Here is a 24,075-nt window from a genome sequence, read left to right on the forward strand (position 1 = left end):
TGCTGACGTTAAGGTGTTTGCCCACACACAGCCGCAGGGACTTTGGCCCACTCCTCCACACACATATTCTCTGGATTTGTCAGGTTTTGGGGCAGTCACCAATATAATAGATCCATGGCAGTTTCAACTCCCTTCACAGAGTTTCTAAACGTGCATCATTGGCTGTGAAGGTAAACAATTGATTACGCTTGATATTTTGGATGGATTAAATCCCCACGCAGAAATCTGTAAATTGGAGCCTCCGCGTCCATAGCACGTTGATTTAGATGTGGGATTGACAGAATAACACCGGCAGAACTATTATATTACAGACGATGTTTTGGCTGTTGTTAGGGGGCGTGTCTTGCCCACTTGACCCTAGAGCAGTCGAAACACGTGTCTTTAACACAACACGGCTGATTGAAAGCAGAGGAGCTGTTCACTCATAGAATATTAACAAGCGGTCTTCAAAGTCCGTTACACCGCAAAGTCGCTAGCGTCAGCCGCCTACCTTGGCTTGAGATCATCATCACTAGCAAAACGTTAGAGTAATGGTCTAGTCATTTTGTTGTATGATGACGTGTATGGTGATTATTAGGTCATATATATGGGCGTGTCATACAGATGTTACCAATACTTATTACAGAAATAAATTTGTATCGGAGTTTTGCAGACTTTTTCCGCTTGATCCGAGGCGAGGAGAAAGTAGTGAGCTGAGTGTAGCTCCGTGTAGCTCCGTGTAATAGTGCAGGAGGTAGTGGATGAGGGGTCGGGGACAGTAGGATGGACATTCGGGCGCAGATATGACCCATCCTCACCCGATCCTCTCGCGGAGGGATTTACGTTACAATTTACGATGCCGTGCGCATGCGCACTGGGGCTTTGTACCACCGCAATCAGAAACATGGCTGCGGCCGTCGACAGTGTTGTGAAAGTGTAAGTTTATCTTTATTTTTAACTGTTTATGTTTACTCTCCAAAAACTATTGTGATATTGTTGCTGCGCACTGACGCTGTATTAAACTCCATATTGTTCAGAATAAATTTTGTATTAAGACGTAACGTGTTTTTCACTAAAGGATGCTATGATTAGCGTGTTAGCTATGGGCAGAATGGAAAGATGTTCTTTATGTAACAACGTTAATTAACGGAACTCCTTGCTATTTATATGGTCACGCTCTTTGCATAATGATAAACACGATCAATACTAACTTTTTAAGCCTGGACATCTGAAGTAAATGGAACTAAACATCTCATTTAAGTGTGTTGTTGGCGGGCGCTTTGTTGTAATGAGAGGAGGCGTCTTTTGTTCCCACGTTCTCCTGTGAAGTGTTGTGCCTTTCTGCTACAACTTTAACAGGCTTTAAGGGACTCACTTTTAAAGCACAAGCATTTATAGCACCAGAACACACACGATGCTAATGGTTCTGTCTTAAGTTTGGGCTCAGCAGATGTTTAGTGTAGGTCATGTGTTGCCTGTATTGTAAAGTCCCCTGCACTTTCAGGCTGGGAGAGCAGTATTACAGAGATGCCATGGAGCAGTGTCACAGTTACAATGCTCGTCTCTGTGCTGAGCGCAGCATCCTCATGCCCTTCCTGGACTCCCAGACTGGGGTGGCCCAGTCCAACTGTTACATCTGGATGGAGAAAAGGCAACGCAGTGCAGGTATACAGTGTATGGATCATCTAATGTTGTAAGCACGTTGTTTCTGCTGTTTGCATTTGTATATCAAATGTTTGATTTCTTCCCTGTCATTTTTCCAAAAAGAAGACTCACTTTACAATGTAATGAGCGATTGAAACTTAATGTATTGTAATCGTGCTTGCAATTAGTTCTTTTTCTGAAAGCGTTTCCGTCTTGGTGTAGGCTTTTTTGACACAGTTTGACTTGTAAATTAAGTCATTCACTGTTGTTTAATTTCACTAAACTCTGTGTCAAAAAGTATATTAAATAAAATATAACGGGCGATATTGTTTTTGCAATACTCAAGAGTTGTTGAATATCAAATGTTTCTTGTATTGTGTAGTTCCATTTGCACACACTTGAATGTTTCTAGGTGTAGCTCCAGGTCAGCTGTACACATACCCAGCTCGTCGGTGGAGAAAGAAAAGACGCTCACATCCTCCTGAGGACCCACGCCTGGCTTTTCCTCCTCTCAAACCAGGTAGTGCTGTACGGACAATCTAATGTGGATCTATCAATTAATGTGTTTTTCAAATTCGATAAATAAAAGTAACTCAATGTTTAGTTGTGGACATTGCTCTGGGGGACATCCACCGAGTAAAAGGTTAGAGGATCCAGCTTGGACTTGAGTTCTGTTGTTGTGTCCTTGAGCTTCACTCACATTGCCTGATATGAATGTGGTGTGTGCGTGAATAAGTGTTGGTCGGAGGGGCCGATGGTTCAGATTGGCAGCCTCGCTTTCGTCTGCCTGTAGTTGTGACTACATAAGTGGCTTTCCACCACAAGTGTGGATTGAATGAATATTGACTACAGTGTAACAGATTGCGAAAAGCCTGTAAAGCACATTAAATGTGTAAGTCAATATTGTTATACACAGACTTATTGATTGTATTTAAGTAGTTATTTACAGTTGTGATTTAGGTTTTTGTTTGTTCATTTCAGTTAATTTGCCTTAGTTGTAACTGTAGTTAGATTTGTCTTTGTAGAAATGGCCGTTTGTTCAAACGGCACACACAGGTCGGTATCCAAACTAAACTGAGCTGTGGCTTTGTGCTTAATTCAACTGCAGTTAAACAGCTGACAGCTGTTTAACGCTGCTGTTTTTCGTTACCGCATTCACAACGCTCTGAAGTGCAGACTGTCCCAATCATCATGTTTCCTCCTGCGCCCTTGTGCACTTCACACTTCGTTCACTCTCAGAAAATGCACACTTTAGTCAAGTGGGACAGGTCCACAATTCGATTAGATTCTATTGAATCTTTTCTTAAAGCAATGAATGCCTTGTTTTGTTATTACTTTGCAGCGGATATAGAGTTGGGACTGAAGCGTGATGGACTGGGGCCCGTAGATGGCAGCAGCTTGGAGGCACTGCTCAAGGGAGAGCCTCTTGATAGAAGAAGCGGAGTGTCTGATCTTCGTGGCACTGAAGAAGATCTTGCCACTGTGGAGCCTCCTGTATCCGTGACTTCAGGACGCATCCGCAAGGTCAGACTCAAAGGATTTAATGCCATTATATTTGTTGCCAGGTTCAGAAATGGCACAAGACAGTTCAGCTTAATAATAACTGTAATTCTGAAATATTAGAGAGTCGTGGACCATGATGACTACTTGGACGACCTAGATGATGAGGACTTTGAAGATGAGACCCCCAAAAGAAGAGGAAAAAGCAAGTCAAAAGTAAGTCAGTGTATTGTTGTATTAAAATGCTCAATTAAACTTAATTCATTGTAATTCAGCATTTATTTATTTTTTCCCATTAAAAAAAAATGCAGGGACGCAGTGATAAGAACGGCAAAAAGAAGTCTGAAGCTGCTGCCGCCGCATTGGAGGAGAGGGACAAACCATACGCCTGTGACAGTGAGTACGGACTAGAGCAACGCAGGACCACGTCAGTACATCTCCATGACACCATAGATATTATCAATTCAGTAAAGAATGTTCTAGGGATGGCAAAGGAGATTTTTGTGTGCATAATATTTGTTAATGTTACAAACAATAAATAGGCTTTTTTAAAATCATAGTTTGTCATTGCTGTACAAATCTTGTGGGATTGTGTGTGTGTCAGTTTGTGGGAAGCGCTACAAGAACCGCCCTGGCCTGAGCTATCACTATACACACTCGCACCTGGTCGAGGAGGAGGGCGAGGACCGCGACCGCGACCGCGAGGAGCTCGAAGCACCACCTACTCCTCGCCAGCCTGACGAGCCAAAGAGTGAGTTTAAGGCTGAGAGGCAGACATGGGACACACGGGAGGGGCTGTTGCATGTGTGAAGTCTTTTATTGTGTCTCCCTTCTTTACTTTTTTCCATTCTGATGTTTGAAAGTTTTTTTGGTTTTATAGGTGTTTATACAGGTTCTAAACCCCGTTGAGACTTGTGCCAGTCATTCAGTCGAGTCATTCCTTTTCCACCCCAACATCTATGTATTACTTGCACGTTCCACCATTAGCAAATTCATTTGTATATTTTTATCATTATTTATTATTTATGTATTTATTTGGGGTAATAAATAAATAAATAATTGGCTGACACTGAATGAACAGGTTTGTAGATTTGTCCAGTCACTCTTGACTTTTCACTCACACACATACAACATAGTGAACATGATTAACTATTGTCTTTAAATCTTTCTATTCAGCAACTAAAAAGGGTCCCAATGGATTAGCACTGCCCAACGATTACTGTGATTTTTGTCTGGGAGATTCAACTTTAAATCAAAAGACTGGCCAGTCCGAGGGGCTGGTGTCCTGCTCAGACTGTGGACGCTCTGGTAAGTCTGTGTTCTCCTGAATGTATTTTGCCGTTTCTCCCAAAATAGTTTAAAACAAGTGATGTCTCCTTGTTTTCAGGCCACCCCACATGTCTACAGTTCACGCCAGTTATGATGGCTGCTGTGAAGACGTACCGCTGGCAGTGCATAGAGTGCAAGTGTTGCAATGTGTGTGGCACCTCAGAGAATGATGTGAGTACTGACCGCTAGTGTTGTGTCCACTATAACAAGACCTTTAGTTTGAGACAAATGGTTCTGTTCAAGTGTTATGTTATGTGTATTTATGTTTTGTATTGCATAATTATGATTATTTGCTAAACGCATTGGCTGTTAAATACAGTGTTCCTTGCCTCTGAAGGCAGTTCCTTCCAATCACACGCATAAAGCCTTGACCCAGACAAACATTTTGCTTAGAAATGTAAAGAAATGCTTATAAGCAATGCAGGTTCATGTCCCTGTATTTATTTATTTTTAAACTGGCAGTGTTTATTGGCAGTGATGGAGACTGCTATCTTCCCTTGGTAAATTAGCCACTTAATAACTAAATTCAGGACACTTATCTGTAGAGGGCATGAACAATGGGACATGACATGGCTCCACTTATCTTACCTTGCCTAAATCAAAGCAACGCAAAGCAACTTGCATTTAAGAAACGGCCATTGGCAACACAACCTGCCGCATAAAATTGTATTGATTAACCTCTTAAACTCTGTATATAATATGTGGTACTGTTTTTACCTAAATGTATTTTTTCTGTAGGATCAGCTGCTGTTTTGTGATGATTGTGATAGAGGTTACCACATGTACTGTCTAACTCCTCCTATGACTGAACCACCTGAGGGTGAGATCTTTTTCAACCCCTTTTTGTTCTCATGTTACAGTTTTTCATGTGATTGTTACACAGGCATTAGTTTCATGTTATTTATCATGGTGTGATATTCTTTAGTTGACATGAATTACAATGTCTTAAATTTCTTCTGCAGGAAGCTGGAGCTGCCACTTGTGTTTGGTTCTCCTAAAGGATAAAGCGTCCATTTACCAACAGAACCAGAGCTCTGCCTCTGAGTGATCGCCCTTCTATCAAAACACCAGGCCTACTTCATCAATTGGAGACATATCTAGTTGGTAGCAGCACAAGAGCACAGCTCTGTGTCCACACATAGTATATTTCAGACTCCCGGCCACTGTGGATCAAATTTTCTTTGTCTATATGTATGTATAGACACACTTTCCCGGACTGAACACAGTCAAGATCAGAGTGAGAGCATGCAGTATCCATAGCAACTGTCTCCATGGGAGCTACCACAGCAAAGGGATTAGCATTATATGATTAGCATCATAGCTAATTATCTGTACCCTTTCACTTGCAAAATCAAGGGTAGACTTTATAGTTAGTTCTGTCAAAAGGTAAGTTTTCTCAAGGCTTCTCCAAAATAAGTAATTTGAGAAGTTTTGAATTATTATAATGAATTAGTTAATTGTAGTGACATTTTGTCTGTAGTTTTGTGTCATCCATACAAGTTTATATATTTAATGATTTACACCGTGCCAAAGTACATCAACCGCAGCAGCAAACTGCTCTAACCAGCTGCATAATTTTAAGCAATATGAGGTGATGAATTGATTGAATCACTCGGTATGTTGCTGTGGCTACGGGTGAGAATACCTCTACTCTAACACTAAACAGAACTCCTCTGACCCCTATAAATCACTTTATTAAAAAAATGTGCGCTCACTGCTCATTGTTACTTACTGTAGATTGGTGCTTGCCTTTTTAATGGTAAATTATTACATCTTTGAATGATTAACAAGTTGCTGTAAAGTCTGTGTAATCGACAATGGATTTTGCATGCAGGTTGCACCAGTATTCTCGCAATTCAATATTTAGTGTTCTATTGTACCGTTTCAGACCATTTTGTAAAACAGATTGTATTGGTATTGGGAGTTTTTTCTAGTTGAAATTTGTAAAGTCTATTGTATTGCAAAGACTTAGTATGGCTCCTTATACATTCAATGTACTGTATTGATATTTTCTATTTTTGTTAAGACCAAAACATGTTTATTTGATTCTTATGTCAAACTTACTATTTGTAAATGATGTATTTTGTTGTACTTTTTATTTTTTACATTTCTTTGGTAACATTTATTTTGCCTAACAAATAAAAGTCATGTAAATCTAACAAGAATTTAAATGTGGTTATTTGTAGTTTATTGACATAAATTGAGATTGGTTTTGAAACACTTTTTCACCCATTAACAAACACCTCAGGCTCACTTTGTTAAAGTACACCATATGCTCAGGTTTCAGGACGGTAAAAGGGTGGTCTTTCTTGGCAGCATACAAAGCTAAGACAACATCTTTTGCAATAACCAGGTGCATGTCAATTAGCAATGATACTAGCTAAAGCACAGAATGGAAGAGATGCTACAACAACTGTATGAGGTCACAGTTACCCCTAGAATTTATATAACGGCAATTATACCTGGAGATGTGTTGTGTGTAGTCACTATAAAGTTTATAAATTTAGTGCAGAAAAATACTGCAAATGCAATATTTAACACATAGTGCATCAAGTAGATTTTCACAAAATCAAGGTAGCACATGCGCACATTTAGAAAAAAAGGTCACTTAAGTCACTAGTACTACAGGGTTTAGAATAAACAAAAACATTGTCTTTATTGAAATCTCCAAGCAGCTGAGACTGAAAAACAAATTCTGCTTGAGGAAATGTGAGTTACAGATTTCTGATTTACAAATGCATTTGTCGTCTAGAGCCTTTCAAAGCCAATAGAACAAAGAAGGAAGATGGCATAAAGCAACATTAGACAGAGCCCAAGCTTCCGGTCCAGCCTCCAGTGGTTTAAATGAACACACAGGACCTACAGGCACAGCAAAATCGCAAAATCACAAAGGTGCAGCTGCTGTCCTTGTGTGTAATGTCATATTATGGATAAGGCATTGAAATATTGAGGGGCAGTGGTAAATATGTACTCACAGTAAGTGTGACGGAGGCCAGCAGCAGTATCACTGAGTAAACCAGCCCTTTGCTGTTTATTTTCACCTGGACAAAAGGACATAGATCATTCAAAAGTCACATCATCGTTATCAAACACCCCATGTTTACGAGTTGTCTGGTTATCAGTATTTTGTGTCAACATTTTGTGGTTATGGGCTGGCCTACATTTGCTGATTATAGACTCACCACAGATCCGTAGCTGACTATGAGAGTTCTCAGTGCCCAAGGGAAGCCAAGTCCCAGCAGTACGTCAAAGATGTTACTGCCGATAGTGTTTGAGACAGCCATGTCCCCCATGCCTACACAAGTCAATACGCCGTTCAAGAAATAAGAGAAATGTGTTTTGTATTCAATAATAAAAACTCACCTTGTCTTGCAACAATTACGCTTGCCATGCAATCAGGCACACTAGTGCCAGCTGCCAGAAATGTGATGCCCATGAGGACCTCCGGGATCCCTAATGTATGGCTGATGATGGTCACCTAGATCAAGGACAGTAATATCGATGAGCCGTCACCGTCTTAATTTATGCACTTATACATGGCGTTGTGGTCTTACCATCCAAACCATGAGGTAGGAAAATAGGGCTATCCACAGAGTGGAGGACAAAAAGGTAAGCAGGTACCAGCGCTCCCAGTGCGGCTTGTTGCAGTTGGGTACAGTAAAATACAACAAGAAACTGACTGGCCAGGACAGTAGCCACTTCAGACGCTCACACCAGCCACCTGAGACATGAAGACGTTGGGGTATTGAAATTGTTTTTATTTTGGAAAGCCAAACTTTTTAGTTTACTTACTGGGAAAACAGAATGGATTTAAAGCAGAATGAAAAAACTCTCCTCCCTCCGGTACTTCTTCATCTTCCTCTTCCTCTTTAATTTCATCAGCACCTTGTGCCTCTCCACTTTCTTCTTTGATGGTTTCACTCTCCAGTGTTTGTTTTTCTCTGTCAGTGACTGTCCCGTTGTCTCTTCCCCACGGCCCGCTGCCTCCCTCCTTACCTGCTGCACCATCTTCATGTCCACCTCGAGCCTGAATCAGCCTCTGCCGCTGTACAAAGTGAGACAACAGTGAAACCACAGCACCGAGGCTCCAGCATGGGACTAGGATGTGTGAGAAGTGGCAGCAGTGCTGAGAGGAGCAGTCAAGCGTGCCCTCACACTGACCCTCGTGCATTTAGACGGCATGAATTAAGGTCAAAGTAGAGAACAAGGAAGTACTTGCAGTGTTATTTCAAACAGCACAAAACGCAGGAGCACATCACATGCAGGAAGGCAACATAGCAACAACAAACACCTGCTTACCTAACTTTATGGGATTAGGGAATTGACTGTGTTGTGTAGACTACTCTTGTACTAATATAACTGCACATATTACACTAGTATTGTAGTGTACAAGTTGCTTGTTGCGGATTGAATTGATGGCGGGACATTGCTCTATCCCTTAACATTTAGCCTCCAGAGTGTCACACAAACACTAAATACTTTTGCCCAGATGCAGCTACTGAACAATCTAAAGTGTGATCTTTATGTCATGTAACAGGGGTGACCGGAATAATGTAAGAATGGACCAAATTGATGGTGTTTTGGTGTATTTTCACAGGAGATTAAAGTAATAGAGAAAGTGAAATCTATTTGTTGGGATCAGGTTCTATTTTGAATATCACCTGTAGTCCTGTTTTTTATGGACAAAATACTATTTTTCAAAATGATTGCTGGGGCGAGATAATGTTGGAGTGGACAATATTTAATATGATCGATACTTAATACCCACCAACCTAGAAACACACGAAGATGGCTATTGTTAAGGGTGTCAGCGTGCAGTGTACCTCGCTGATGACCATGCGTCCTGCCATGCGCAGGCGAGTGAAGGGGGGAAAATGCGGGGTGATGAGAAGACGAAGGCTTGCCTCTGAAAAAGAGAGCTGGTGAGGGTGCAGGTTCAGAAGCTCATCCACCATTACAACCCCTGTGTCCTGGCCGGCCACCACACATGAGTCTGCAGAACAACAACACATGCATGGCTCAAACATTTGAAATTCACTCATTTCTATTCACATGTAAACATGTCAATATAAATGTAAATGTCAGGAATGTACACAGAAAAGGTGTTTTATACCTGGCTTTAGTGGCACCATGTCATTGTCACAATCTCCAATATTTCCAACAGCAGTTGTTCGTCTCAAACTGCTGAGACACGGCTGGCCCAAGCTGCAGTGACTCTCAACCAAGTTACACAGAAACCTGTTGAACCTACAGTCCAGACATGACATGCTCAAGCCGTCAACAAGAACAGCACAATAGCATAAATAAAATAAGAAATAAGAAAGTTAAAAGGCTCACTTCATGATGAGTATGTAAATCCCATACATAGAAATTAGAATAATTGTTTCCCACCTGTGAAATGTTCAAATTGGTTATTTATTAATAATAATTGTTTAAAAAAGAAATAAAGATAAACCCAATCCTTACCACATAACCTTTTCATCATAGATCACCTGTAGAGACAGCAAACAAGAAAAATAATTCAACCAAATCTATCTTTGCCTATTTATGTAGAAATTGTGTTATGATGGCATTACTAGTCAGAAGCAACAAAAAAACGGGCAATATTTCTTACCAAAATGAGCACAATTATGGAAAAAATGTAGAAGACAGAATCACGGAATAAAGGCCACCAGCTTAGAGGAATGGGCTAGGGGAATATAGATACAAATGTAATATTAAGACGAGAGACTTCATTTGTATTAATAAGATACTGATGTCATTTGTGAAAGAAAGAATTGAAGTACCTGTCCAGCAAAAATGCCACAGAGTCCGATGATCACCAGCACATTAAAAACAGCCGATCCCACAATTGTCCCCACACCAACATCTCCTTTTGTAATAAAGACTCCTGAAAGTTCATTCAAAATATGAAAATAAGAAAGTGTGTGGTCCCCAAAATCTAAATGTGATGTCCTTCCCCCCCCCACGATCAGAAAAATCATACGATCAGTTGGATGGTTGCACATTTGTCGAAATAGCTAAATATAGAGTCGACAACGAGTGATTAGTGACAAAAGACAAATGGTTTATGATTGAGCCGACATTGTGCTCATACGTTTGGTTGAGTAAGTGATTGCAGTAGTCGTCTTACTGACCAATCAAAGAGGTAAAGAGCTCGGGGGCGGAGCTCCCAGCAGCCATGAAGGTCGCCCCGGCAACATCTTCACTAAGATTAAGATTCTAGGGTACAAAAATTATAATTGTAAGCTAATGAGAGACAATCAGTTGGTAAAATGTTTTATTACAAAATGTTAATAAGGACATCTTTTAATTTTGAGTTAATCGACAGTGCACTACTTACCACGGATATTTTTTCCAGAGATGGTACAAAGTAAATGTCACACACAATGGCCAGAGCATGAAACATGTAGATAGCCTGTAGAAAACATCAGATTATGCTCAGGAGTATTCTTTTTTGTTGATGTATGTATATATAAACTATGACAAATGAAAAAGGTGCATCTTACACAGAGAACGTGAAGCATTACAGCTCCATGTCTCCGCTGCTCCAAAGAAAAGATGTCATCTGGAAACTCTGTAATAGCTAGGATTGACAAAGAGAGTTGGACACAGAGCCAATGAATACTGCATGAATGTGTGGAGTTAAATATTAACAACCACACACAAGTGACTTTTATTTAAGGCTCATGTTATTATAGACTTAAATTGGAAAGAAAGTTTGGATTATTCAGTGTTTTGCAGCTCTTCCATGAACTTGTGTTATGAATTAGACTTGTCTTAGTCTTAGATAACCTTTAAATCATGTTTTTGTGTCTGTCCATAAAAATTAAAATAATAGACCCAATAATAAATACAGGAAAGTCTTCTTTGAAAGGAGCAAACAAATATAAAACCAAAATGACAATCCTGACTAAATTCAAGCATCTGGATACCAATACTATAATGAAGTCAGCCCACATATCATGTTTGCTGTACGTGGGAGAAATTAGAATTAAAGTATCTGTCTGGTTTGTGTGAGAAATAAAAGTAATGTGAGACTGAGGTGGCCTAATGTGACTTACATGGAGGAGGGATGACCTGTGGGGAAGAATGAGACATTTGTGCAAACTCCCCGAATGACTGTATGTCACCTGATTCTGTTTGGACACACTTCATTGCATTTTTCAGAATGCAAGAAAAGTTACACTGGAATAAAATTAATCTATTCTATAAATCTGAATATCTTCTCACTCCACTGTATTAATCAAACTCTTTCAAGACAAGACTGGGATAGTCATCATTGCATAGTTTTTTCAGCTTAGTTTCCTAGCAACAGTATCTCTCAAAAATTGTGATACAACAGACATGCTGCACACATGAACACACATGGTATATTGTACATTTCAAACAAGTAGCATGGCTTATAGTAAAACACATTATTCTTGGTAGGCTAATTAATCAATTGTCCCAGAACGGTAGAAAAGAAAGTGTCTTACCAGATTTAAGAGTCTTGTTACTGGCCTCTTTCTCCTGGTAAAGCTCTCTTTTGGTCCAGAGGATATTTCCATTTTGGTTCCGTACAGACAGACCTGGAACAACACAGGAATGCAATGAGGAGAGTTCTCAGACGCCAGAAACGCTATTGTTTGCTTTGACAATGTAATATCCGATCACTGTCGTGGGCGTTAAGCGTGAACGATGCTAAATAGTCCTTACCTGTAACTTCCACGGTTAAGGCGGCTGTGAGGAGACCGATTCCGCAGACGCAGAGACGGAAAAGAAGAGGAGTTGGCTTCGGTCTTTGCGGTGCCCCCATTCCCCAAACCAAAGCTGCCTCCGCGGTTCAGAACATGTCGCTGCTCACGTGCCCAATTCAAACAGGGACGGATGTTGACCGACTTATCGCTGCAACAATGCCGGGCTCTGAGGTCCGTGCGGGGTGTCGCGCGCTGTCACCGGGCCGTCATCAGCATCAGCAGCATCCTTAAAGCGAGCCATCCACTGAAGATGCCCCAGAACAAACGCGCGCTCAGCTGCAGCCAGCGTTCATCCCGAGGCTGGAGCTGGAGGAGGGAGTGGGCTGTTTTCACTGGGGAGAAAAAAGACCACCAGAAGGCGCCTTTGCATGGGTGGGGCGCAAGAGACGCGGGTACAAGCAACCGTTGTGTAGAATTAAAACATACAATTATACAAAAAATGGATAAAGTGATTAAAGGTTAAGATTTTAGGCTGTATATTTGACAGACAACTCTGGTATTCTGGACAATTGCTGTTTATTCCGCAGAGCAGCGTTAGATCATGTCGGTGGCGTCCCCCCATATTGCAAGGTGCAATAGGGCTCTAACACAAACCACACACTGCTCCAGAATGAGTTCAGAGAGAAGAGCTTAGAGATGATAAGAAATCTCCCGGAAGTTATAAAGGCCAAAGCCAAGAAGAGTGAAAGGGTCCCCAGCAACAAGACAGTTATCAGGAGGCCAACACACCTGAAAAAAACACACAAAATATGTTTTAACTGAGTGGCATATAGTTTTACACTTTTGTGTGTACAGAATACTGTGTAGTATACAGTGGGCCTACTTGTAACGTTTTGATGAGCCAACATCAGGAAAGGCCTGCAGCTTCATTTCCATTGCACTTGTGTCACTCGCATCCTGCTCAGTTCTGCTAGGGAGAAAAGTATTTTTCACTAGAATTATGAAAAATACTAAACATTTTGCCAACACTCACATACCTGTCATAGTAACCGTATTTCACTAAACAATTTGACTTTTGGACTTTCTCAGACATTACTTCACCCTTCCAAAAATAAAGGTACTATTACTAACACGATGAGAATGTTTAATTATTGTACATCAGAAAAACACACCAATATGTGTTGGTTACACATTCGGTTACACGTGTTTGTGATGAAGGTTTCTTACATTTGTCTGTGTGTCTTCTGATTTGCTAATGTTTGCTTGAGCAGAGAAACTCAGCTGCCTCAGCTCCTCTGCAAATGACAGGGCAGGACTTCTTCTATTTTCACTTGCTTCCAAAAGGTCAACGGCACCAGCACTGGAAATAAAACAACAACATTGTTCGTTTTTTATAATGTACATTATGTGACTTAGAAATGCATGCTTTACAATGTCAGCTCATCCTGTCCAGCTTCAAGTTCCTCTTTTAACTCCTGGTTTTTCAGCCTGAGATCCTGAAGGAAAATATCACAAATAATTGCGCATTTTACTATTTTACCATTTGACTGACATTTTACCTTTATAATGGTTGAATATTCATCCACCAGTTCCTTGGCATGCTTTAACTCTTGATGTTTCTGTCAAATGCAAACAAATGAGTATGTATTAAATAAAGTAAATGTAAAAGTAAATGATGTGTTTAGTAGTAAATGCCTCTGACCTGGTGAATAACCTCATCTCTTTGCTGTAGCCCTAACTGAGCTCCCTCCAGTTCAGACTGAAGAAATACACGTTATGAGAGAAAGTTAACACAGTAATATAATAAATAAATAATTTAAGCATACAATGTTGACAACTGAGTCACTGGAAAAGACAGTGGTTAAATAGAATAGAATAAAGCTTGTGGCTGAATTCGTTCCATTACCTCGAGGGTTTGAAGTGAAACTTTTAACTTGCTTAGGGTCACATCGTCTGTCTCTTGAAGCTGCAGCAAATTCCTGATCTGTGTTTGGGATTCAAGCTGTAGCAGTAAAAGAACAGATCACCAGACAGACACAAAATGCATTGTGAGGGAACAAACCTCATCTGTGAGCGTTTGATTTTCTTCTTGAAGAAAGGCAGATTCCTTCTCCTACAGGCAAACAATGCACAGAGGCAAGAATGACTGATTGACTTAACATGAATCTAGTAAAGATAAACAAAACTTACCAGGATCTGAATTTTCATTTCATTTCTAACCTTCAAATCAGGGTAATCTGGCAGACAAGCAGTGGCCTCTGATTCAACACTCTGAGCATCAAGGACCGTCTTCACAAGACTGAAAATCAAACCAGAGTTCATACTTGCCTCATTCAAATGTTTCCTTAAAAAGCAGGTGAAATGCTTATTACTCTTTCACTTGTTTTTTGAGGTGATTGTTTTCAGCTCTAAGCAGGGCCATGTCTTCATCGGCCGCGTCCAGCCAGATCCTCATCTCTGTGTTCTGGTCCCGGAGTAAACTCTTACTGTGGTCAAGCTGGGCGATCCTCTCCATCATGTCCCGTGCGCACCTACACAGCCACGCGCCTCAGTAACACACACCGCACTAAACTCTTATGTTTTTTACTTACATGTTTTCTTCCTCAAAATCCATCCTTTTTGAATCAAATATGTCTAACTATGTGTAACATAACGTTGAAATTGGATTGGTCTTGACACGGTTTAACTGAGGCTAACGTCCGATAACTTACTATGCTAGCAAATGGTTCTCGTCAAATTTACATTTCTACCACGCGAAATAATAAGAACCCTCACCTTTCGCGTTCAATGAGTTTACATTACTATTATTTTATATTTAAAGTTACGTGTTCAATACTATTATTTTATATCTAAAGTGACGTGTAGACCGAGTTTCATACCAAGTTCAGACATACACTCTACGCTTCACAGTTCATGTGTTTGCTTTGAAGTCACATTTTTTATCAAAGTTCGACACAGGGGAAAAAAAAAAAAAGTTTTTATTATCCATTTACATATAAACACTAATCATTACAAATCAAACATAGAGCAGCAATATAATAAAATTAAAAAATATATTTTAAAAAATTGAACAAAATGACAGGCCTACTCGTTTAAAGGCAAAGTGCACAGTATCGTCTGTGCTGCAACATTCAGTTCAGTCACGAGAAGAATAAACACCAAAACGTGCAAAATTTAAGCAAAACTACAGCCAGGTCCTTCTTCACTTAAAATACAGTGTAAAATAAATCTTAAAGATGCACTATGTAACATTCCTGGTGTTGATCCACCACCTGCTCGTCTCTATGGAAATGTTATTCCTTTGCCTGGAATGTTCCAAAGCATCGCATTAAATTTGTCTAGCTCACATTTATTAAATTACTGGTGTTGGTAAAAAAAAAACACCTTGAAAAAGCATGCATTCTCTCTCTCTAGGCAAAGCAATAACATCTCCATGGAAACAAGCAGGTGATGGACTCTTCACCAGAAAAGTTACATAATGCAGCTTTAAATATCATTAATTAAATTGTGATTTTCATTATCTGGTAGGCTCTAGTGACCCTGTGACCTCGAAGTGTATGCCATCTCCAGGCATAGGGGAGCGGATAAGTGGGCAGAGCCAGCATATATACCAATAACGGCCTAAATTGTGTTGCAGGTTGCCAAGTAATCCCAGATTGTAAGGGCGCCGTGATGAGTACCACTCCCTTGTTGTTTGTCCCCTAATCATCAGGAAAAGGTGGAAGAAGAAAAAAGCAGACACCAACAAGAAGCCCACTACACATGTGTCGGCAATAAAGGCAAAAGAAAAAGCTCTCGCAGAGACTTGGCCTGAAAGAAAAACAAAACAGAACTTTTCATTATATGTGTGCTTAAAATAAAATGTACCATACATGGCATTTGACACCAAAGATAACATGTTTTACAATATCAAACGGGCCAAAGAAACTAGATCACAATAATCTCACCTGATACCAACATAATCCAGGGAATTAAAAGCAGCAGGATACTGTGCACAGTCACTCCTTCCTTAAGAATGACAATAAAGACCTCTGCGTTCATCAGCGTGGCATACAGTAGTCCTGACCACATAAAAAGCAGGCAGCTCAGGAAGTAGCGGTAGTTCTGGAAGCCCACACACTGGCCAAAGAAGACACAGTGGTGGTCACGTCGAAGAACACACACCTTGCAGTCATAGCAATGGGAACAACGTGGAGGCATGTGGGCCTCACATGTATAACAGTATCTGTGGATGCAAGAAGTAATTGTTATCGATACTCTGATTGTATGACATATTCAAATAAATATTTACCTCCAACCCTGTCCCATGCCTTCACCCAAGAAGACTCCTTTTATACTCGGGCTGGTCTTGAGAAAGAGCAGGGCGTTCCAGCAGATATTGCCAAGCATGAAGTATTGAGCAATCAAGTGGACAGCTTTCCACCAGGCTGACCATGCAGTTTTCTTCAAACTCGCCTCTAGTGGCGCCTCCAACAGGACCAAGTAGCTCACTTCCCCAGTAATGGAGAAGACCAGAAAAGTGTTGAGTAGCACAGGCAGGTGTCGGCATATCCTCTCTGCTCTGCTGAACACTTTGGTGGCCAAACTGGTCATAACTCTTCCTGTCTCTCTGTTAGTGCTGTAGAGACGTGTGGTGCTCAAAGGGCGATGCTCACAGTGTATCTCATTTCACAAACGGAGCATTAGCATTTAGCCATTTCCCCTCAAACGTAATCTATAAATGCAATACAGATCATTTAGCTAACAAACGTAACATGTTCAGAAAATAATCGGTTCCCAAGAGTGAAGTATTTCCTGATCTTACCTCGTCACAACAAACCTTTGTACAAGCAGAATGCGTGAGTGTCACATGAAAATACAACCCCGTCGTAAAGAGATGTAATGATGGTTCCGCTTTCGATGAAGGGGGAAATCAGAGGGTCGTGTAAGGTCACTATCGCGCTGGAGTCACGTGTTTAGGCCATGGTCACTTGTTAAAAATGTCAATGCTGATAGATTTGTGGATATTCTGTCAATAAAGAGAGAAACACACCCTTGTGGCCTACATCTGGGTGGTTTGAGCCTACACTTTACAATATTTCTGTTATTCATAAAGACAATCCTTTTTGTGATCCATACCATGTGTAGATTTAGTCCCTCCCCCAAAACCCTATCTTAATCCTGGGTAATCTCTTCATCCCCTGTGAGGAGTATATCCTACTGTCCATTGAGCGGGTAAACCATACTTTCACCAAACCACAAAGCAATGAGGTAAGTACTGTCTCTGTTCTTATTTGCTGAAAGTGACATGCTTCTTTCCCATATAAAGTTTCAACATTTGTTTTCCAGCAAGATCAAGCATCTGCAGCAACGCTTGGATGACCTGAGAGAGAGGGAGCGGTTGGCCAAACTGCACAACAGGGAACTATTGCAGCAGTTTGATGAGGCCCAGGATACATTGAGGGAGGTGCTGGACCACACTGCTGCCATGAAAATGTTACGGGTAAAGACAACACACAAAACAACAGGGAAAAGTGTCTCAGGTGGTACAGTGGAAGGTTGGCAGTTTGATCCCTGCTCTGTTGTGTCCTTGGGCAGGACACTTCACTCACCTCGCCCATGCATGAATGTGGTATGATTGAAAGGCAGTGTCTGCAGATTGAGCTTAAAAAAACACAATGCATCGCTGTTCTCTTCTCGCATCCAGGGATTGCCATCCTACTTTGGACTATAATTCACAGTGGTGAGTTCATATAAATCTCCTGTAATATACCTTTGAAATTTCATTAAAAAAAAAAAGAAAATATGTTGCTTTGATACAAAGGGAAATATTAGATCCCCAATCGGCTCAATCTGCTCCACTAGTTCTGTCTGGAAATGACAACAATTCCTATTCTTCAAAACTTTTAATGTTACCAGCAAAAAAACACAATCAATTATGGATCAGTTTGGATGAGGACCATTTGATTAAAAACATGAAAAGTAATTATGTTGTCTTTTTCAATATGTCTTTAGCCACTGCCGGGTTTATTAAAAAATATCAGGATTAAATGTTATTTTCTAACTTCAACATACATTACTAACCAATATCATTTTTTTCTGTTAAATATTTTTGGGAACGTCAACAGAAGAATTTAAAAACAAACCATCAACTTTTACATTTTCACGGTTTGTCTCTTCAAAAAGAAATACTGACGTCACAAATCCAACCACAACTCACTAAAACAAATCTCTCAATTTACAGACCGTGGAAAAACTGGAGCATATCAAGAATCATCCATTCCTCCTGAACTGCTGCCCCAGGCTCAAACACAGACAACAGTATTTCTAAAGAAAATATCCCAATATCCGCCATCTTCATTCCCACATCTCCTCCCATCCAGCCCCCAACTGGAACGTACCACAGAAAACAACGGCCCTTCAAATTGCTACCTTTCGCACAGCACTTCTCCAAATGAACTCCACACAGATCAACTCATCCCTCGGCCGGCTCAAACTGAGACAACGCCAAGGCCACCGCCCAGTCGTTTCAGTGATTACAGTAGTCATTCAGAAGACCTTGATGTGAAACCAGGTTTGAGCAGTTATTCTTACAAATAATAATCATAAATTACTTTTTCCCTCTACTGAACTGTTTATGGTTACAGTCCGACTCTCCAGTGATCAAACAGGGAGCAAAACAAGTAGTCGAGCATCAAGTGAGGTGAGGACAGGGCAGACGAAGAGCAACCAGAGCAGCTCCTCGGATGAAGACCACAAGTAAGAGGATTTTATGCCTGGCAGTGCCAGTTCCTTGTATATTACATTTTACATTATATGATTTGGATGACAGTGCCCGGCAAATATACATCTACATAGATGCGATAAATGTAACATTTCTGTAATTTACATTTTAAGGGCCGCGCCGTCAAGAGAAGTTGCCACTGGTTCAATAGCAACGACATTAAGTAATCAGAAATCAAAGCAAAGGAACGGGTTCAGTTACAAAGATACAAAAAACAAAGACATTACCTCTGAGAGTCACAGTGAAGGTGATGAGAGTGATGTGGACAAAAGGAGTGTCAAGTTGTCACAGGAAGCACAAGGAAGTGGGCGAAAAATACCAACTCTAAAAGAAAAGGAACACAGTAGCCTGGAGGACAAAGATGATTCTGAAGAAGACGGAAAAGAAACCAGCCAGGAAGATGATGGAGAAATGTCAAACCTGGATAAATCTGCAGGTTCACCTTTAGAAGAGGCCGATCATAAGACGCTCATCTCTGGACCAACATCCTCATCCACTGATTCTGCTGAGGAGAGTGTATCATCGGAGTGTGACAGTGGCGAGGACAGTATGAATATGAACCAAGATACTGCACTTGGACCTGAGGACAGTGACTCTGAGGACTGCATAGTCTCACCCCAGGCCAGGCAAGTCAGACTATCACCTGAACCTCGGCTCAGCTTTTGTGGTTAGAAATTGTCAAGCTTTTGTGGTTTAAAATGTTGTTTCCAGGTCTAAAGTAATATACGTCATCCCAGAGCATGAGGTAAAACATCAGGTTGAGGAAAGTAACAGTAAATCTACCTCAGATGATGAAGACTCTGACAGTTCATCTGAAGAGGATATAGAGCGTGTTCTTGCACCTCAAGAGCGAACACAAAAGCAGAGGTAATTTTGAGCAGTTTAAAAAAATTAAGTCTTATCTGAAACGGTTTCTCCATTTTCTTTTTTAAGAGAGCCAAAGCCTGATAAATCAAACGGTAAGATTACTGACATTACTCATATTTTTCTAACTAGTCTTTCTTATGACTTTAGTTTTTGTTTTACAGAACCCTGTGAATCAGATGATTTTTATGATGAATAAAAGACGCCGTGGAGCCCAGAACTCTGGGTCCACACCAAGTGTAATTTACCCCTTCGTACACTGAGCCCTGGGTAAACGAGTACCCTTTACCTTCCTGCATGAAGCAGTGACATACAAAGGTCATATTACCAGGTTTGTTATTTAACTACTTTGGACACTATATGGTGGTATAACAAGAATAAGGTCTGAATAAATGAATTTGTCAACAAAACAAAAGGTCCCAAGTGTTTGTGTTAAGAGGTTTATTTGTACATATCTTACAGAGGTCCAGCTTTGGAAAACTGATTCAGATCAAAATTATTGTAGGAGAGCAATCAAAATAATGTTCAAGGTTTTGTTAGATCTTTACCACCTGAGCAGCCAAACAAGGGCTTACTCTTTTTGCTCCCTCAGATGTGGTACTGCGCTGAACGAGTAGTCTTCCATAGGTCCCTCCCACCTGACCTTTGGTCAGACGTCCAGGATTGACGCAAACGCAGCCCACAACATCCTATGGGTTGATACATTTTAGAGATGGATGCATACAACTTTATATTTCAAAAAGCTGGCACAATAGTGTAAAAAAGTGTAAAGGAGATTCTGAATGTGAACAGTATAACAAGAGTACCTTTATAAAGTAGCGCAGCTCTGAAGGAATAATGAGAACGTCAGGGGTGAGTGGCATCTGACCGTAGCTCTGAAACTTCTCATAGTCCATATTTACCTCCTCCACAGGAGGGTACAGTGGATAGTAGCTACAATTAAGCACAAAAGTTACATACATTTGAACACCACATGAATGAACTTCCTTTTACCTTCTCTGGGTCAGTATGTGCTTTAGTATGCGTGAGAATCGATCTGCTCCAGTCCCACTGAAAACATGGTATTTTAACTATTTTCATTGCAAGTAACAATTGGAAACAAATCACATGGACATCTTTTCATACCTGCTGATCTCTTCAGCCCCCATGTGAAACAGAATGTCTGTAGAGGTCAAGCCAAAGGTGACTCCATCAATCAGCAAAGTGCAAGGATCAGGGACGAGTGTCACTCTCTGTAGTGAGGAATGCATGTCAAAATCTGTCTCTAGTTTTTTTCAAATATACAGTATATATTCAGTTGTCATATATTTATTTTGTCGCCATGCCCGGTGCCAAACAAAAACAGTAAAGATGGATTGCAAATTGTGATTGATTGGTCAAACCTGAGCCTGGTCTTTGTTGAGGTTTGTCAGTGTAAACGGAGGCTGTGGGTAGACAAAGGGGTGGTGGACATCTCTCTGGGAGGGCACAACAACCAAACGACAGCCAACACTGTGGAACAAATAATAATAATAATAATTATGGTATGTCATACCCATTACATTTTTAATAGTAAGTTTGAGAAAACGGACACTGACCTTTTGGTGCCATCCACAATGCTTTCCAGACATCTTGAGAAAATAGCATCAAAGGTTTCAGTCACCAGAGCTTTCTAGAACATTATCATAAAAACAGAATTGAAGGAGATAAATGCAAATACAACAAAAAAACAAACTTTGTATCTACCTCAATTTGTTCATGTTTCGAATCAACAAAAGGCCCCAGCTACAATAAAACAAACAGCGTAAATACATACATTTGCAACTCAATTTTAATGATGAACATACCAGTAAGCAAACATCCGGACGATCCCTTGAAATAACATTTATTAAGTCGAGTAAAGGATCGTATGTTAAAGTATCAGATGTAGTAAATGGTCCACATGCTATTAAAACATTGAGAGGCTCTGCAGCTGTAAAACAGGCAAAGTCAATACATATATTCATTCAATTTATAAGCCATCTCATTCATTTGCTTACCCTCATCAACTTCCAATTTTACTGGGGTGTAAAAGGGTAGAGGGGCACTCTGAAAACAGTAAAAAGATACTTAAAAGTAAATCTAAAAGTGGTTATGTAAAAATCTCTGTACTTAAATCGCAGACTTGAAACCAACCTCATGAAGTTTGGAGGCGACCAGTTTTTTCCCTGTTGTGTTCATTCCCTCCATTACAACAACCTAGTGAATAAATGAGGGTAAGGTGAAGTCTGATCAATTTTTATCTAAATCAGTGCAAAACTGGCATTATGTTTGAGTTCTCGGTCAGACTCTGGGTGAATCTGTTGCCCAGGTCCTTGGCTCGCTCAGTTACTATTGGTGGTCATATAACCTGTAGCACACAGACTTCAGTGCGCAGGCAAAGGAAACCACCAGACCGTCAGATTTGGTTGTGAAAAAGATTGAAATGTTCTCACCTGACCAGGAAACAGAGAATACTCTTGGAGTTCTGAGAGGTCAACTGGTATTTGTTGACCTCCTTGCTCTGGTCCTGCCTCCAGCAGAACTGAATGAGCATTAAGTTTCCCGTTGCTGTCACAGCATATTTGACCAAGCACAGTAATTGTGTCCTGCACACAGACAACACATATGATTATAAGAGCTTGTAAAAGACCATTAAATTAAATCAAACCTCACCTGGGCAGGAAGAGAAACTGGAGAGAATTCTTCAACGTTAAAATGAGCCTTTAGGCCTTCCCCCAGCTCATCTATCTTATCAGTCAAAACTGTAAGTTACAAATTTAGTTTGAATGCGGTTTTAACAATGGAAACCTGAAAATAAAATTAACTTGTTACCATTACGAATATCCCGCAGCCTCTGAAACATAAACTTATAGTTGCTTGTGAGTGCGTCTTCCTGTCCTTCCAGCAGATCCAGCTGCACTCCGACTCCAGCACAGCTCCTGCCCATCCAGCGTGTGCCTTGTACAAGTCCAAATGAGACCACCACTTCCCCCTTACCTCCACGCTGACTGTACTTCTGTGATGGTGTTAAACTGTAGAAAAACATAAAAGATTATAATAACTTGAGGACAGAAAACAAACGTTGAAAAATAATGTTCTTAAGTCAAACCTGACTTGTTTGTAATAAGTACCTGGGAGAGAAGCTGGCAGGAGACAACAGCAGGCCTGGGCTGGTAAACAGAGCAGCACTTCTCTTTGACTGGGGTTGTTCAGGCGTTGTCAGCGCACGCTTTTGGGGGGCCTGGAGAAAGAGTATGTATTTGAAACTACAAACTATCCAATTCTTGATGTGATAACATATTTTATTTACCTTGCCAGGAGTAGAATAAGAATCAAGCAAATTTTCCTCTTCTTCTTCCACTTGAATTCTAACTAGTTAAGAATTGATCAAACATCTAACCACTATGAACGCTACAATATGCAAGAGGCTAAGGCTGAATAATAAAGGATACAATTCCTGCAATGAATGAATATCCCTGGTTCTTCTGAGTGTCTCTTCTCTTCTAGAACTTTGTTTTGTTTTGCTTTTTTTGTTCAGGATCTGAAACGTATAGAAAGTATAAATAGTACATGGATATTTTTAAAGTTGTGTTGTAAATTTGTAAAACTAATTCTAGTCACCTCATGTTCAAAATGTTCAAGTGTTTCCACAGTGAGTTTCAGTGCATTTTTGGTGGAGCTGTAAGCGACCCACTCCAGCACCATTTCATCCGCTTGTATTCTATTACAAATGCACTGCTCCACCACTGCAAGGACAAAGAGTCAGTTTACAAGACACAAAGATGAACATCCAGTTCAGAGGCAAAAAGACTGCGACGGGACTTACGCTTATCCAGAGCAGTGTCACTTTGACAATCGATGCCAAACATCTCCAGCTCCGATCTCAAGCTTTCTGCTGTTACAAGAGACATATTTCAAGACTCAAATCAACCCAAAGTATCGGAAGACAAAATCAAATGTTATGTAGGTTTGTAACTACATAAACGCGCCAACGACCCAGACGCCACTAACAAAACGACTGATATGAGGTAGATTTTAATATAAACGTGAGTTCACGATATGAATGAATAATTATCAACCAGGAGCATTTTTGCCGCGAAAAAAAAAATCTATAAAACGACAGACAGTTGGCGGCCGGAAATTACGTCGTAAGTAAACAACGCTCTCACTCACCAGAGGCGTCTGTTGGACACTCTAGCACCACCTATTGAAGAGAGGGCGTAACTACAGCTCCAGCCTTGCAGGTTTAAATGAGTTTCTTTATTTGGTTTGTAAAATAATATACATAAGGTTGACACTGGTGGGGTGACCTACAGT

The 24,075-nt window shown here is 40.5% G+C and overlaps 5 protein-coding genes across 7 annotated transcripts; 1 reads left to right on the forward strand and 4 right to left on the reverse strand.

The window, feature by feature from the left end:
• Positions 1–843: 843 nt before the first annotated feature.
• On the forward strand, positions 844–6,617 carry LOC140352192 (zinc finger protein ubi-d4-like). 2 transcript variants are annotated; one of them, XM_072437685.1, is made up of 11 exons: positions 844–915; positions 1,484–1,644; positions 2,036–2,143; positions 2,966–3,147; positions 3,247–3,339; positions 3,435–3,519; positions 3,728–3,874; positions 4,300–4,431; positions 4,511–4,623; positions 5,191–5,272; positions 5,415–6,617. In XM_072437685.1, exons 1-11 carry the CDS (start codon positions 884–886, stop codon positions 5,498–5,500), a joined length of 1,221 nt encoding a protein of 406 aa, XP_072293786.1. In that variant the 5' UTR covers positions 844–883; the 3' UTR covers positions 5,501–6,617. The 2 variants fall into 2 exon arrangements, with proteins under 2 accessions (XP_072293786.1, XP_072293787.1); XM_072437686.1 differs by lacking the exon at positions 3,728–3,874.
• A 465-nt stretch (positions 6,618–7,082) lies between these two features.
• Positions 7,083–12,480, reverse strand: LOC140352134 (sodium/potassium/calcium exchanger 3-like). 2 transcript variants are annotated; one of them, XM_072437680.1, is made up of 17 exons: positions 12,151–12,480; positions 11,931–12,023; positions 10,962–11,038; positions 10,796–10,870; positions 10,590–10,674; positions 10,239–10,342; positions 10,067–10,141; positions 9,919–9,944; positions 9,790–9,843; positions 9,566–9,699; positions 9,276–9,445; positions 8,245–8,497; positions 8,007–8,173; positions 7,816–7,930; positions 7,635–7,747; positions 7,428–7,493; positions 7,083–7,311 (listed from the first exon to the last, which is right to left on the reverse strand). In XM_072437680.1, exons 1-17 carry the CDS (start codon positions 12,248–12,250, stop codon positions 7,201–7,203), a joined length of 1,818 nt encoding a protein of 605 aa, XP_072293781.1. In that variant the 5' UTR covers positions 12,251–12,480; the 3' UTR covers positions 7,083–7,200. The 2 variants fall into 2 exon arrangements, with proteins under 2 accessions (XP_072293781.1, XP_072293782.1); XM_072437681.1 differs by having other exon boundaries at positions 9,357–9,445; positions 12,151–12,477.
• On the reverse strand, positions 12,387–14,654 carry LOC140345526 (uncharacterized). Its single transcript, XM_072432264.1, has 9 exons — positions 14,504–14,654; positions 14,322–14,430; positions 14,194–14,244; positions 14,038–14,115; positions 13,834–13,890; positions 13,691–13,750; positions 13,563–13,627; positions 13,359–13,491; positions 12,387–12,497 (listed from the first exon to the last, which is right to left on the reverse strand). Exons 1-9 carry the CDS (start codon positions 14,647–14,649, stop codon positions 12,387–12,389), a joined length of 810 nt encoding a protein of 269 aa, XP_072288365.1. The 5' UTR covers positions 14,650–14,654.
• Positions 14,655–15,094: 440 nt separating this feature from the next.
• On the reverse strand, positions 15,095–17,029 carry zdhhc24 (zDHHC palmitoyltransferase 24). Its single transcript, XM_072437682.1, has 4 exons — positions 16,936–17,029; positions 16,423–16,845; positions 16,079–16,356; positions 15,095–15,941 (listed from the first exon to the last, which is right to left on the reverse strand). The coding sequence occupies exons 2-4, from the start codon at positions 16,722–16,724 to the stop codon at positions 15,649–15,651; spliced, it is 873 nt and encodes a 290-aa protein (XP_072293783.1). The 5' UTR covers positions 16,725–16,845; positions 16,936–17,029; the 3' UTR covers positions 15,095–15,648.
• A 3,159-nt stretch (positions 17,030–20,188) lies between these two features.
• pola2 (polymerase (DNA directed), alpha 2) lies at positions 20,189–23,878 on the reverse strand. Its single transcript, XM_072437684.1, has 18 exons — positions 23,585–23,878; positions 23,380–23,504; positions 23,211–23,299; positions 23,069–23,126; positions 22,890–22,999; positions 22,591–22,790; positions 22,432–22,520; positions 22,212–22,364; positions 21,913–21,975; positions 21,777–21,825; positions 21,585–21,709; positions 21,484–21,522; positions 21,336–21,409; positions 21,141–21,249; positions 20,884–20,990; positions 20,752–20,808; positions 20,565–20,691; positions 20,189–20,447 (listed from the first exon to the last, which is right to left on the reverse strand). Exons 1-18 carry the CDS (start codon positions 23,667–23,669, stop codon positions 20,295–20,297), a joined length of 1,812 nt encoding a protein of 603 aa, XP_072293785.1. The 5' UTR covers positions 23,670–23,878; the 3' UTR covers positions 20,189–20,294.
• Between the last annotated feature and the right edge of the window lie 197 nt (positions 23,879–24,075).

Source organism: Eucyclogobius newberryi, unplaced genomic scaffold (assembly GCF_026437365.1).
Source record: "Eucyclogobius newberryi isolate DKJ021-1_F unplaced genomic scaffold, fEucNew1.0.hap1 SCAF_11, whole genome shotgun sequence".
NCBI classification, from domain to species: domain Eukaryota; kingdom Metazoa; phylum Chordata; class Actinopteri; order Gobiiformes; family Gobiidae; genus Eucyclogobius; species Eucyclogobius newberryi.

Excerpts from the sequence above, each read along its gene's own strand:
- LOC140352192 (XM_072437685.1), top strand. The coding sequence starts at position 884 with ATGGCTGCGGCCGTCGACAGTGTTGTGAAAGT. Across the intron at positions 3,340-3,434 it reads GAGGAAAAAGCAAGTCAAAA|GGACGCAGTGATAAGAACGG; the intron begins GTAAGTCAGTGT and ends AAAAAAATGCAG. Across the intron at positions 3,875-4,299 it reads CCAGCCTGACGAGCCAAAGA|CAACTAAAAAGGGTCCCAAT; the intron begins GTGAGTTTAAGG and ends CTTTCTATTCAG.
- LOC140352134 (XM_072437680.1), bottom strand. The coding sequence starts at position 12,250 with ATGGGGGCACCGCAAAGACCGAAGCCAACTCCTCTTCTTTTCCGTCTC. Across the intron at positions 10,142-10,238 it reads GTGGCATTTTTGCTGGACAG|CCCATTCCTCTAAGCTGGTG; the intron begins GTACTTCAATTC and ends ATATTCCCCTAG. Across the intron at positions 9,844-9,918 it reads TATGATGAAAAGGTTATGTG|GTGGGAAACAATTATTCTAA; the intron begins GTAAGGATTGGG and ends AACATTTCACAG.
- LOC140345526 (XM_072432264.1), bottom strand. The coding sequence starts at position 14,649 with ATGATGGAGAGGATCGCCCAGCTTGACCACAGTAAGAGTTTACTCCGG. Across the intron at positions 14,245-14,321 it reads AAATGAAAATTCAGATCCTG|GAGAAGGAATCTGCCTTTCT; the intron begins GTAAGTTTTGTT and ends GTTTGCCTGTAG. Across the intron at positions 13,891-14,037 it reads TTTCACTTCAAACCCTCGAG|TCTGAACTGGAGGGAGCTCA; the intron begins GTAATGGAACGA and ends GTATTTCTTCAG.
- zdhhc24 (XM_072437682.1), bottom strand. The coding sequence starts at position 16,724 with ATGACCAGTTTGGCCACCAAAGTGTTCAGCAGAGCAGAGAGGATATGC. Across the intron at positions 16,357-16,422 it reads GGCATGGGACAGGGTTGGAG|ATACTGTTATACATGTGAGG; the intron begins GTAAATATTTAT and ends TTGCATCCACAG. Across the intron at positions 15,942-16,078 it reads CTGGATTATGTTGGTATCAG|GCCAAGTCTCTGCGAGAGCT; the intron begins GTGAGATTATTG and ends TTTTTCTTTCAG.
- pola2 (XM_072437684.1), bottom strand. The coding sequence starts at position 23,669 with ATGTCTCTTGTAACAGCAGAAAGCTTGAGATCGGAGCTGGAGATGTTT. Across the intron at positions 23,505-23,584 it reads TGACACTGCTCTGGATAAGC|TGGTGGAGCAGTGCATTTGT; the intron begins GTAAGTCCCGTC and ends TTGTCCTTGCAG. Across the intron at positions 21,523-21,584 it reads GTCCGGATGTTTGCTTACTG|CTGGGGCCTTTTGTTGATTC; the intron begins GTATGTTCATCA and ends GTTTTATTGTAG.